Here is a 12685-nt window from a genome sequence, read left to right as displayed (position 1 = left end):
AAAACAGTGACTGGTTTGTTACCAGAGAATACTTTCGCACAGTGACGCATGTACAAATCCATCACAAAGCTAAAAAGACCTTTTGGTAGGATTTCCTGCCTTGTGCACCAACACTGTAATGGTACAGAATTCTGTATGTGAAAACATTGAAATGGGCATTGAATGAAGGGATGGTTGCCTACAAGGGACACGAGACCTACTTTCTAATCGCAAAATGCCATTATTTTTACTTCTATCCCATCCACTGGAAAGCTGCAATGAAACAAATTGTCATGGTGTTAAGGACAATGGGGGGAGCATACTTCCTTCAATGCCCACAGCCTACATTCAATAATTGGACGCCGTCACTCACAGAAAGCTTCTACTTTGTGAATTTCTTTTTCGATGACACATCAAGGGTTTGCAGCTGCAAAAGCAGCCCCGGCCTATGGATCCATGGATGGCTGGGATTGCTGGGAAGCAGCACGGAGTTCATTCTAACTTTTCCTAATATACTTACATGTGGGATCCATGAATTTTGCAGACATACTGGCTACGTTTAGGAATTGCAGGATATGCAAATATATCAGGCTCAGTATGGCGTGACTTAAGCATCATCAATCGTGCATCCATAATCCTATCTAACCTACGCTGCTGTAGGAACACTTCATAAGACTAGTTTTATTCACTCTTAAATAAAAGATTACAAAATTGCTGTCATCATGAATATTTACTTTTTGTTCATCTGAATGTTGTCAGGTGTGAAACAGTGACACGCGGTGGAGGTAATAGGGGCGTAGCACCAAGGTTTGTTCGGCTAGCTCGGCCTAAAGGGGGTGAACACCAGTATAACAAACACACAATGGTTACAGCTAAGGGAATGGATTCAAGTGGTCCAGCTCCCTTTATTTATCTGGTTGGCTGTGCCCAGACAAACAGATGCTTGTCGACGTCACTACCTGTGATGGTGAAATCGAGTGGCTCCCTATAACAGGTAGTGTTATATTCTGGTCTTCTCCTTCCCTGCTGCTCAGCCTGTGTGTGTGATGTCATCAGAATGTTCGTGGATGCATGGTTTGAATGTGTGGTCAGTTTGAGTGAGTGGGGCTGAGCAGCTGAATGTTGCTCCCGGTGGGGTCTTCTTTACCATCTAACTTATGACTAATAAACCTACTTAATTACACCTACGGCTACTGGATTGCTTACCTGCCAGAGTACTTTCTTCAATGTAACAGGTAGGTTGTCAAATGAAACCTATGTGTTATATTGAAAGACTCAGAGGCATATTTGCAAGCTCCTATCGCCACCACAACGTCACTTTTGATGACCCTGTGATGGCGATAGGAGCTTTGTGAAAAGGGGTGGGCAATGGGTGTTGTGGTGGGCGTTCCACCACAACACCTATTGATTTTGAAGCTGCTTCCCATGTACATGAGCAGCGTAAATAGGCAGCAACGCCAGAATTAAGACCAGGGAAAACCTGGTCTTAAACATGCGAAATGAGGAGAAATGCTTTTATTTCTCCTCGTGTTTGCTGTTTACATAGAAACAGCGAAACACCAATGCTTGTTTAGGTGTAGGAAGGTGCCCCTTTCTGCACATAAACAATCATTTTAGAAATTACAAAACGGCATTTAAAGACACCTTCTTGCACATACAGAATCTTCTCCTCAACACAGATTTAGCACCAGCACAGAGGGAAACGCAGGGCTGCACCATAGTCTAATAAATATGGTGCAGCCCTGCGTTTCTAAAGTGACAATGCGTGTTGTTAGCCTTCATGGCTTAACGACACGCTTCGCCACTTTATTGTAAATATGCCCCTACTTTCCATAAGGGAGAGAAGCTCTGCAGGCCCACGAGTTTACAAAAATACATGAACTGACATGATTACAGATTATCAAGACTAGAGGACTCCAAGAGAGGCAGATCTACATTATAATGCAGAAGAGAGAGGTCTCTGGTACCCGTGCAGCAGCACTTCCGTCCTCACTGACGCTCTCCGCTGATTGTGGGAGGCAAAGGTCTTGTCTCTGCCGCATAATTCATGAGGGGATGATTCGACTCTGGGGAAATTATCACTCTAGGAAAATACAGTAATGGCTGCTTCCTCTCTGTAGGTTTCTGAAGAGGAAATCATTCTGTTTAAGGGTCTCAAGGCTAGCCTCATCAATGCGAAAGAACTCCTGTAGAGGCACAGCAGGGGAAAGAAAAAACAGGGAGTTCGAGTGCTTTGATTAACTTCAGATACTAGACAAAAATGACTTTGATTGATCTGCAAGGCTATGTCTCGACCTTCCTTATTAAAATTGTAGGGAAACTACAGGTATGCTCGGTCCTAATCAAAAAGTAACATGGAGTGCTGGGCTCACCGACTCAACGAAGAGTAAAATGCAATCTGTCATGCAGGCTGTCTACAATTATCATGTATGAGAAAAATGTACATGTAATTTTTTTTTCTGCATATTTTTGGCTCATTCTGAAATGTGACTGAATTTTAATGAATGGTGTCTTGAGGACTCGCGGTACCAAAGATGCGTTTATAGCTCTTTCACAGTTGCTGCAATCACTTATTTACTACACACTTTTAAACTGTCTCTTGGATCCTACACACGCGATGTGTTGATTGTTTGGAGAAATTACAACATTCCTCCGACTTTGCACCTGCTCAAGGAGGCATTATTTTTTGATGCATAGCCTCGTTTGGCTTGATGGTCTTTGCATAAAAGATGGATGCTTGCGCTGATCCGCCCAAGTTCCAGCCATGTAATTCACCGCTTAAAGCAAAGCAGCGCAAAGCTCAATTTGAAAATGGCACCTTTCCAGCACAAAATCCCTTTTGCACTGGAAAGTAAACTCTCTTCCCAGACTTTGTGTCACTTTGAGCCACTCTGTGACTCTTTGCAGCACAAAGTCTGGATAAATCACCCCTTACATTCTTTGGTATAAGTCTTACGTTTCCAGACTGGTTCTTTGTGTTGCCTTTCTATGGATCATTACTGGGAAAGCACCTAATATGTGGTAAGTGAAAGTGAAAGCAAGTTGAACTCAATGAAGCTTGTATGGTCTTTCACAGGGCCGTTTCTAGGTGTTTTGCCGCCCTAGGCGAGAATTGAAAATGCCCCCCCCCCCCTTTTACTACCGACTCTCTCTCCCGGTCATCCAGGCTAGAAGAATTAGCTATAAAAAGCATTAGATATAAAGGAACTTGTATTAGGGGCTAGTAGCAAGTAGACTGGATAGCTGGATGTTGTACACTCCTTACTGACAGCGAAAGTATTCACAACTCCCTATCATTACCATTAACAACGAAGAACAACAGGGAGTTTAACCAGAATGCAGAGTTTTTTCACCACTAAGCAAAATTTCACAATAACAAAATGGCAAAAATGTATTTATAAAATTCATGTAATGCCAATATTCGAATTTCTTGATATTTGGCAGCCGTAATGAAACTTTCACTCAGGTCTACTTATATCCTAGAATGGCAAATTATCTCTCAATAGCAGGGCCGTTTATTTTTCGAATTACAGATAACCCTTATTCTCCCCATTATGCTTCTATAACTTTATTCTTTCACATACACACTGCCAGATGCAGGAAGGCTTGGAATGACACGGAGAAACAAGAGCCGGCCTTTGACTGCCTGCCCCATCTCCTTGACCTGTTCTCTCCTCCGTCCCCTCTTTTCTTTCTCCCTCATCTACTTAAGCAGTTCTCTCCTCACCCCTCCCCTTGTCCCTCCTCACACAGCCCCCTGTATCTTTCCCTGTCTCTGTACCACCTACCCACTGCCTCCCAATACCATAGTCCTTCTGCAGCTCCCCCCTATGGCTGTGTCCTTGGGGCTGCAAGGTCTCCTCACTTTGCCTGTAAGTGCTTCAAGCTCACATGGTAATTGCAGCACCCAGGCCTGTCATGTCATCTCTCCTCTCCTCACCCCCCACCCTGCGCTCAACCCTCCTCTCTCACTCAGGTGCCATAACCATTTGCACCTTGCCACTCCACCCCCCCAGCTCCCACCTCAATGTGCATCTGCTCTCGTTCTTATCTCTGTGTCCACCTGTACCTCCATGACTCTGCCAGGCCCTCCATGTCCGTTCGCCCCACGGAATGTTTCAGCTTTTGTTCTTACCTTTTCTATCTCTCTTCTGGTCTTTGCGATCCCTCGTTTTATGTTCTGTCTTCATGAGGCCATGTGCCCCCATGTTTTACTCTCCTCAGCGATGTTATTTAGAATAGATAGGTATGGTGTAGTCCTGCGTGTATATTTATCCGGGGAGGGGGTCTCTGCTGTCTTTGTGGTCACAGTTCTGAGAACAGTAACTCCTTCCACTGAGTGGGGGATTGGAGGGGCAGAGCGAGGCCTGTCCAGAGACGGAGGCACCAGATCACACAATCGCTTTTTACTGCCAGGAGAGCTATTAGTTGCCAGCTGTGCGTCGCCCCACTTGTCACCCCCTGGCGCACCCCTGCCTTGCTGCTTACCCGACTGTTTCCCTGCCTCTCTGTCTGTTCTGTCTGTACTGTCACCCTAATGGCACGTGCAGCGCAGCAATGCTGGCAATGCACAGATCGCAGCGCACACAGCCCCCTCCAGTGGCGCCAAACGTGACATCAAGGCCTACAACATTTTTCCCCCTTTTGCCGCCACAGCCCTTTTGCCGCCCTAGGCAGCCGCCTAGTCCTGCCTAATGGTAGAAACGGCCCTGGTCTTTCAACAATATCAGTTACGCAGCCTGCCCGTAAATTCTGTTTGACTTGGTTGCCATTGCTATTGTCAGCTGCCCAACATACCAAGATCCTAGAGGAGGATTAAGATTCCAAAGATAGTCAAATGACAAGTTCTTATTACCCAGAGTGAGACTTTCCTGTGGCGACCCTTTTTGGTACCACTTACCTTGAACTGAAACACTCAAGACGTCCAGCAGAAGTAGGCAGAGGGCCCATCCCTTTGTGGTGATCATCTCTGGCTTTGCTGATCTGCTCACGACTCCTGCCTGCGATGTCCCACCAATGGGAGCGCCTTCGGGTTCACTGCCTCTTCACTAGAGGATGTAGGACATGGGTCAGTTCCTTTCTTTTCATTTTTGATAAGACTAACAACATTGCGATCTTCCTTTAACTTTCTACAGAGCACATTATAGAAATCAATAAAGTAAAATGAATATGCTGTCACTGTTTCTGTGTAACCACTACCATAAAATCACATTTTGGTTGGTAAACTCCAGTCTCTTGGTTTGGTGGTTTTATTTCCACAATGAAATAAACAGTTTGTGGTGACTTTAATCTATAACTTTCTTTCACTTATTATGACTCTTCTTTTCTTGACTCTAACAACTTATATCTATGTAGTTATGTATCTATATATTTATTACTTTACTCCTACCGTAGAAGAAGGGAATAAAAAACCTTCGACTCTCTCCAATGCACTGCTTGATGTCTCACCCTACATCTCTCTCAATATATCCTTTACCTTCACTCTCTGATCCATCCCAAACCTCATTCTACTACCATGATCTCCAAAATAACCCTTTGTAGACTCTTTCCCCCTCTATCCCCCCATCTTGGCTCACCCCAGCCCTCAGTTTACTACTATGATCTCCCAAACAACCCTTTCTAAATTCTTCCCTCATGAATCCCTGCTTTGACTCATCCCAAACCTCATTTTACTACTATGATCTTCCTAATCCCTTTCTAGAGACTCTTCTTTCCTCCATCTCTCCTTTCACCTATCCCATACCTCATTTTGGTATTATTATCTCAAAAATGACACTTTCTAGACTCTTTCCCCTTCTATCCCTCCATTATCCTATTCAATCCAACTAACAGACTCGTATGTCTAGCACTCAAATTAACTCATATTTTCCTATACTAATCCACCACTAATCCTTTTTGATTTCCGAGGTAGCGTGCTTCTCGCCTAAAAGCACTTCAATGCCTCGTCAAGGGTAGTAAGCGCTTTATAAATACAATTTCAATACAATACAATACAATATCAACTCTACACATTTCGTCACGCACCTCTGCTTCTGAATTGAATCGCAGAAGTCACAGAATGACCTGCCTAATTAATACTTATGATGGCATGCTAGGGATAGATCACTATTCCTATCACTGGATACAAAGCGGAATCCTTTTTCTCAAAAGTAGATAAAACTTTGTTTATAAAAGATAGGACTAAGGTGTTTAAGACGATTCTACAACACCACCCTACTTAGAACGTGGCTGAAACCCCTGGAGACCCATCATTGATATTTCTGAAACACAAAAGGGTTACGGTCCTGCAATCTGGGAAGCATTCTGGATTACATCGGAGTCCTCATTCAATGGCACTAGCACTGCTACATCTTCATGATGGCGACAACAATAGCAGTTTCGAAATCCTGGTGCTGTGGTGCTAATAATGATTCCATCAGAAACTTTAAGACAGTATTATAATGGAGTAAGCCCCTTGGAAAGCGGAGCGCGATCAGTACTTAGCTCTGTTTCCTGCAGAGGATTTCCACTTACGCCCTCGACGCTCGGCACCCGTAGTGCACCTACGTCTGCCTCGAACTGGACCCCGACGATGTCAGCGCGGGCTCGGTTCGATGCTTAAAAAGCAGAACGGCAAAGTGGCAGTCGCTTCCGGGTGGGTGTGGCCGCATGACGTGTTGCCGGCCAGAGCGTTCGATTGGATCAGACGGCGGTCACGAGGTTATTGGTTGCTAGGTGCCTCCTATAAACATAGAAGGAATTGTGCAAGTAGCGTCACTGGTCACATGCTTAGGCGCTGCCCTCTGATTGGCGGATGAACGCCGTGCTCGCTCTGACTGTCGATAATACGATAAAAATCAAATTCATCAGAGTTGGCCCGTGAGTGTTTGATGCGTGCAGGCAGCTATCCACAGATGGCAATTGTACACAGGTAAACTCAATAGAAAGAGGGATCATGAGTATTTTAAACAGAACCCGTCAAAATAGATGAAAAAGGGGTTTAGGTTATATTTCAAAAAAACCCTGGTTGGTACTGATATGTTGTCTTACGTCCTGACTCAAAAACACAGATCAAAAACACAGATCATTTTCATTCAAAAACACAGATCATTTTCATTTGGTTATAGCATTCCACGGAATATCGTCATTAAGCCCTACATGGTGGGTGCCCAATCTGTAGACCCACCTTTGTTCCTTTTCGAAAAGGAGAGTGGGAAGGTTCTGGGTGCCAGTTACATGCTCAATTATAGTCCAACGCAGATCGTTGGGAGTGTGATTTTGTTCCAAAAAGTGGCGGCTCATTTTGGTAGTCAATTTTTTTAACCTGATGTTGGAACGATGTTCCCCTATCCTTTGCTTCACTTTTCGGGTCGTCATTCCCACGTATCGTAGGTTACAGACACAGGTGATGAGGTAGACAACATTTTGCGTGTTGCAATTGGTGTGGCATCTCTGTGTCCACACCTTCCCAGGTTCAAGCTCCAGAGTTTTTGTGTGTGTCGTCAAATGACAAACACTGCAGTTAGCACAGGGGAAGTGTCCAGTGATTTGTGGCAGGCCCCACATTTCGGTGATTGATCTTTCTGTGGTTGCTGCCTCAGTTCTGGGTCGAGTATGGACAAGGGTGTCCTTTAGGCTGCGCCCTTTCTTGAAGGAGAACAAAGGCTTTTCCCAGTCTGTATGACAAAGAGAGAGGTAGGGAGAGTACTCTGACACTCTTGTTCCCCGGTCAATATTCAATTAACAAAAAGAAGAGTGTCCATGAAGAAAAGGTCTAAGCCGTTCACGGGAGCATCAGAACAACCACACTGGGATGTTAAGGAAGGCCCTCACTCACCACCTAGTGATGACATGCTTCATCATCGGGCCCCACCAAAGAGACCGAATGTCTGTATGACAAAGAGAGAGGTAGGGAGAGTACTCTGACACTCTTGTTCCCCGGTCAATATTCAATTAACAAAAAGAAGAGTGTCCATGAAGAAAGGTCTAAGCCGTTCACGGGAGCATCAGAACAACCACACTGGGATGTTAAGGAAGGCCCTCACTCACCACCTAGTGATGACATGCTTCATCATCGGGCCCCACCAAAGAGACCGAATGTCTGTATGACAAAGAGAGAGGTAGGGAGAGTACTCTGACACTCTTGTTCCCCGGTCAATATTCAATTAACAAAAAGAAGAGTGTCCATGAAGAAAGGTCTAAGCCGTTCACGGGAGCATCAGAACAACCACACTGGGATGTTAAGGAAGGCCCTCACCCACCACCTATGTCTTGTATTTTAGAGTCCACTGTTTGGCCCTTCTAATTGCAGTGCTTTGGCCTTTGCTAAAAATGACTGCATGAGATGATGGGGGAATGCCTCAAGAGAGAAACTGACAATTTGGGATATCTGAAAATCAAGTCTTAGTAACTAATACTTGTCAGAGGTAACAAGCATGTGTAATTGGGTAGCTTGTTATTACTCTGCGGAATCAACCAGGCTTTGGTTCTTGGAGGACTCTGAGAGTAGGACTTTGTGCTAGAGGGCACCGTTTCAACGGCCTTTTGACATCTATGCTTTTGAAATCATGGTTTGGGTTTTCCTGGTTTTGGTAAACCTGCCTCAGCGAGTCTCTATACCTTGTTTTTCATCCACAGCATTCTCCATGTCCTGATGCATTCTCCTGAGCTCCCCTCTTTCACCCAACTGTTCCTTATTTATGTGGCTCTCTTGACTACCCTCATACCCTCCCTGACCTCTTGTTTGTGCGTGTTGATGACACACAGCTTATTTTCCAGCCTGAAAGCAATGCAGCATCAGCTAGCACTTTTAGAACAACAGCTTATAGAATGTCAGAGAGTGGATGGGTAAACACTGCCTCAGATTACACCAAAGGTTGGGCTGGGCCTCTGGAGTACTCTAAGTAGCCTGCAGAAATGGACAGGGACCCTTCACCAAAAACCCTGCTGAAGATCCTGAGTATTAAGACTGGCATGAAGCCGTTCACTCAAAGACACATTTACTGACTGTGGTCTCAACATGTTCATTTCAGATAAGAAAAATAAGAGCTGCCGTCCTGTCTTGAAAATAGAACTGTGTGAAGTAGGAATAGCCGAAGGGAATATCATAAGTCAGGAGTGTAATTTCTTTCTGTGTGAAGAGCTCCAAAGAACAAAGTCGGGCATACTAGTGAGAAGATCCAAACGAGGGCTCACAGTTGTCCATTCAACCCCTTTCACGTCAGACTCCATGAGCAAGTCATAATAGTTCCTGCTAAAGTATACAGGCACATGCATCAACCATTTTTGCGAGCGCAAATGGTGTGATGAGCAAAAATCATCCGTTTGCACCCGCAAAAAGGGCATTTGCGATGCTTCAAGGTTCAAGGCACTCGCAATTTGAGAATTCGCAATTAATTGTGCTTTCTCAAATTGCGATTCCATTTAAGGGAATCACAATTTGCAATTCCTTAAATGCAATGCAATAACCACTTTAGAATAGCGATTTCGCTACTAGGGGGCGCAAATTACCATCAAGTTGAACTTGATGGTAATTTGCAAAAACTTTGAAAAATGCACTAAAGTGCAATTTTCAAAGTTGTAGGTTACACACACACATGCTCTTGGGTCATGTGTGTGCGCAACATATGTGCACAGAGTAATTTCAGGGGTGCAACAGGGTGTCCTTTTGACACTCTTGAAAATGCATGCACAATTTGGGAGTACCTATTGGTACTCGCAAATGTTATGTTATGTTAACATTTTGATAAAGCGCAACAGCTGCCCCAGCAAAGAGGCGTCCCGGCGCTAAGAAACCAACCAAAGCTGTACAAAGAGAAGAAGGAAGGCATACAGAGTCCTAAGGAGAGGGGAACAGATGGGTCTTAATAGCTTTCCGGAAGGCAGACAAGTTTTCCAGAGAGCGAATGTTCAGTGGCAAGGAATTCCAGAGCTTGGCTCCCAAAACCCTAAAGGAGCGGCCGCCGATTCGGCAAAGCTTAGTACGGGGTACAGTCAGGAGGTGCTGGCCTAATGAGTGCAAATTGCGTTGTGGCACATAACATGTTAGAAGCGGGCACAAAAGTTCTGGACAGCCGAGTTTGAGGATCTTAAATGCCATGATGAGGGTTTTGAACTGAATACGAGATTCAATGGGCAGCCAATGCAGATTTCGGATGGTAGCTCGGACCGAGCATCTTCGGGGAAGACCAACCAAGGCTCTTGCCGCAGAGTTCGGCACGCGTTGCAATCGCACTATCTCCGCTTTGTTGGCGCTCAAGAGTAAGACATTGGCATAGTCTAAACGGGAGAGGATTGTGGATTGAACAATGAGTTGGCAGACTTTGGAGTCAAAGAAACCGAGTATCGGGTTGAGACTCCTCAACAGGCCCACACAAGTAGCTGCCACTTTTTTTGTGTGGGTCTGGAAACTAAGCGAGGAGTCCATCCAGATGCCGAGATTTTTGACCAAGGTTTTAGGTGATGGAATGGTGCCCAACGACGAGGGCCACCAGTGTTCATTCCAATAGCTGGAGTTCTTCCCGAGGAGCAGCACCTCTGTCTTGCCTGCATTAAGCTGCAGGCAGTTGTCCGTCATCCACTGGGCTACTGCCGCCAGGCCATCCCTAAATCTCGAGGCCGAAGTGGACGGGCCTTTAGTGAGAGTGATGACCAGCTGCGTGTCATCTGCATATGACACCAGCGTTAGGTCCCACTCTTTAGCCACTGCCGCAAGTGGCTGCACATATAGATTAAAAAGGGATAGGCTAAATGCAGAGCCCTGAGGGACTCCTTGGCCGATGGAATGGGACTGGGAGAGAAACGGGGGAGCTGACACCTGGAAGGATCTGTCCTTCAGGAATGAGCGGAACCATTCCAGGGCAAGACCAGTAATCCCTACTGTCACCAGACGATTTACCAGAATGTTATGAGAGACCGTATCAAAGGCTGCGCTGAGGTCTAATAAAATCAGCGCAGCACTCTGACCGGCATCAAGGATTGTCCTGAGATGTTCAGTCGAGGACAGGAGGGCAGACTCAGTGCTGTGGCCCGGCCTGAACCCGTTTTGAGATGGGTCCAAGATGTTATTATGGTCCATATGTTGGGACAGAACGTTGTTTACATGAGCCTCCGCAAGTTTAGACAGCCATGGGAGCAGCGAGATGGGTCTAAAGTTTTCCAGTTTGGAAGGGTCTAAGGTAGGCTTCTTAATAATGGGGGAGACCCAGGCTTGTTTCCAAACAGTCGGGACACTAGCCGAAGAAAAAGAAGGGTTGAGTATAGAGGCCAGGGAAGGTAGGAAAAATTCTAAAGATTCAATAAATTGAGCCGCCTCATTGGGTCTGCTGGGGAACCAGACTTAACCTTCCTGCTGAGTTTAGTTAGATCCTCATATGAGATTTCTGGTATAAGCATCAGCATGGTGCCATCAGTAAGGGATTTAGTGGAGTTAGGCGGGTCAGAAGGGTGCTGTGGGAATGATCTGTAGATTTTTTGTACTTTTTCTACGAAGAAAGTGGCAAGGTCGTCACACTGCTGCGCAGAGGTAATGCTGGAGGCTGAGGTTCTGCTACTCTGCAGTTCTTGCACCAATTTAAAAATAACTTTGGTGGATTTGGGCTAGAGTTGATTTCTTCTGCGTAAAAGGAGGCGCGTGTGGAGCAAATAGCTTTATGATAGAGTTTTTGTTTGGCTAAATAAGATGCTTCATCCCTATCATTGTAATCCTTTTTCCAGATTAGCTCGGCTTTTTTGCATTCTTTTCGCATGGATTTCAACGTGTCATTGTACCATGGGTTGGAGGGGGAACTGCGCCCCTTAGTCCATTTGGCTGGGATGAGGGCATCTAGTCCTCTAGTAATCCAATCATGGTAGGCAGCGTATGTCATATCGATATTCATGTTTGCCTCATACTGGAATTCTCCTAGAGTGGCGTGGAGGTTGCTGACTAAAAGTTTATGCCACGGCCTCTTTAGGCATCGAGTAGGCTCGTCTTTGTTGAACGTTTCCCTAACCATCATGGTGATTTTGATTAGATAGTGGTCTGTCCACCCCATAGGTTTAGGCACTTCTGTCCTAACCTACGGGATGTTGGTGAAGACAGGGTCTAATATATGCCCAGCCGAGTGTGTGGCAGCCTGGATTAAGGGATTTAATTGTAAGGCTGCAAAGTCAGCCAGGAGGTTTTTGATGGTGGGGTCTTGAGTCAAGTCAAAATGGAGATTAAGATCTCCTAATATCGTGAAGTTGGCCGAGCCCACTGATTGCGCATGTAATCTCCCATTCATTCCTATGGGCATGAAGGCCCATAGGAATGAATGGAAAGGCATTCCTTAATTGCGACTCGCAATTTACAAGTCGCAATTAAGGAATGTTTGGGAATCGCTAATTTTATGGCAATTCCTACATGCATAGGCTTTTGCAATTCCTTAATTGCGATTCCTTATTAATCGCAATTAAGGAATCGCAACATCCTACATTGAACCTGATAGTTCCAAATAAAATGTCATGCCTGGTATAAAAAAGTCTTACCCTTATACAATTAAACCAGAATCATAATACAATGTGAACAACCAGTAAAAAACATAAAGGCTTGTAGTTAATGTCAGACAACATGAAAACACTTTGTAAATAAAGATGCCACTTTGTAAAGGCAGAACATAATAAGCAATCATGAAACCTAAGTTAGAAAAACAAAGACAAAGAAAGAACTAGCAGCTAGATTCATGAAACAAAAATCGGCTCGCAA

General features: G+C 45.0%; 1 protein-coding gene across 2 annotated transcripts in view; it reads right to left on the bottom strand.

The window, feature by feature from the left end:
• The window catches only part of CILP (cartilage intermediate layer protein), a 155689-nt gene that overhangs the window by 104085 nt on the left and 38919 nt on the right, over nucleotides 1-12685 (bottom strand). For both annotated transcript variants that reach the window (XM_078683073.1, XM_078683074.1), the window contains exon 2: nucleotides 4880-5027. In XM_078683073.1, the coding sequence (XP_078539199.1) occupies nucleotides 4880-4946 (67 nt within the window). In that variant the 5' untranslated portion in view covers nucleotides 4947-5027. The remainder of the gene's footprint in view (nucleotides 1-4879; nucleotides 5028-12685) is intronic.

This window comes from Lissotriton helveticus, chromosome 3_1 (assembly GCF_964261635.1).
Source record: "Lissotriton helveticus chromosome 3_1, aLisHel1.1, whole genome shotgun sequence".
Taxonomy (NCBI): Eukaryota; Metazoa; Chordata; class Amphibia; order Caudata; family Salamandridae; genus Lissotriton; species Lissotriton helveticus.
Note: the sequence above shows the minus strand (reverse complement) of the source record. Positions and strands in the feature narration are given on the sequence as shown.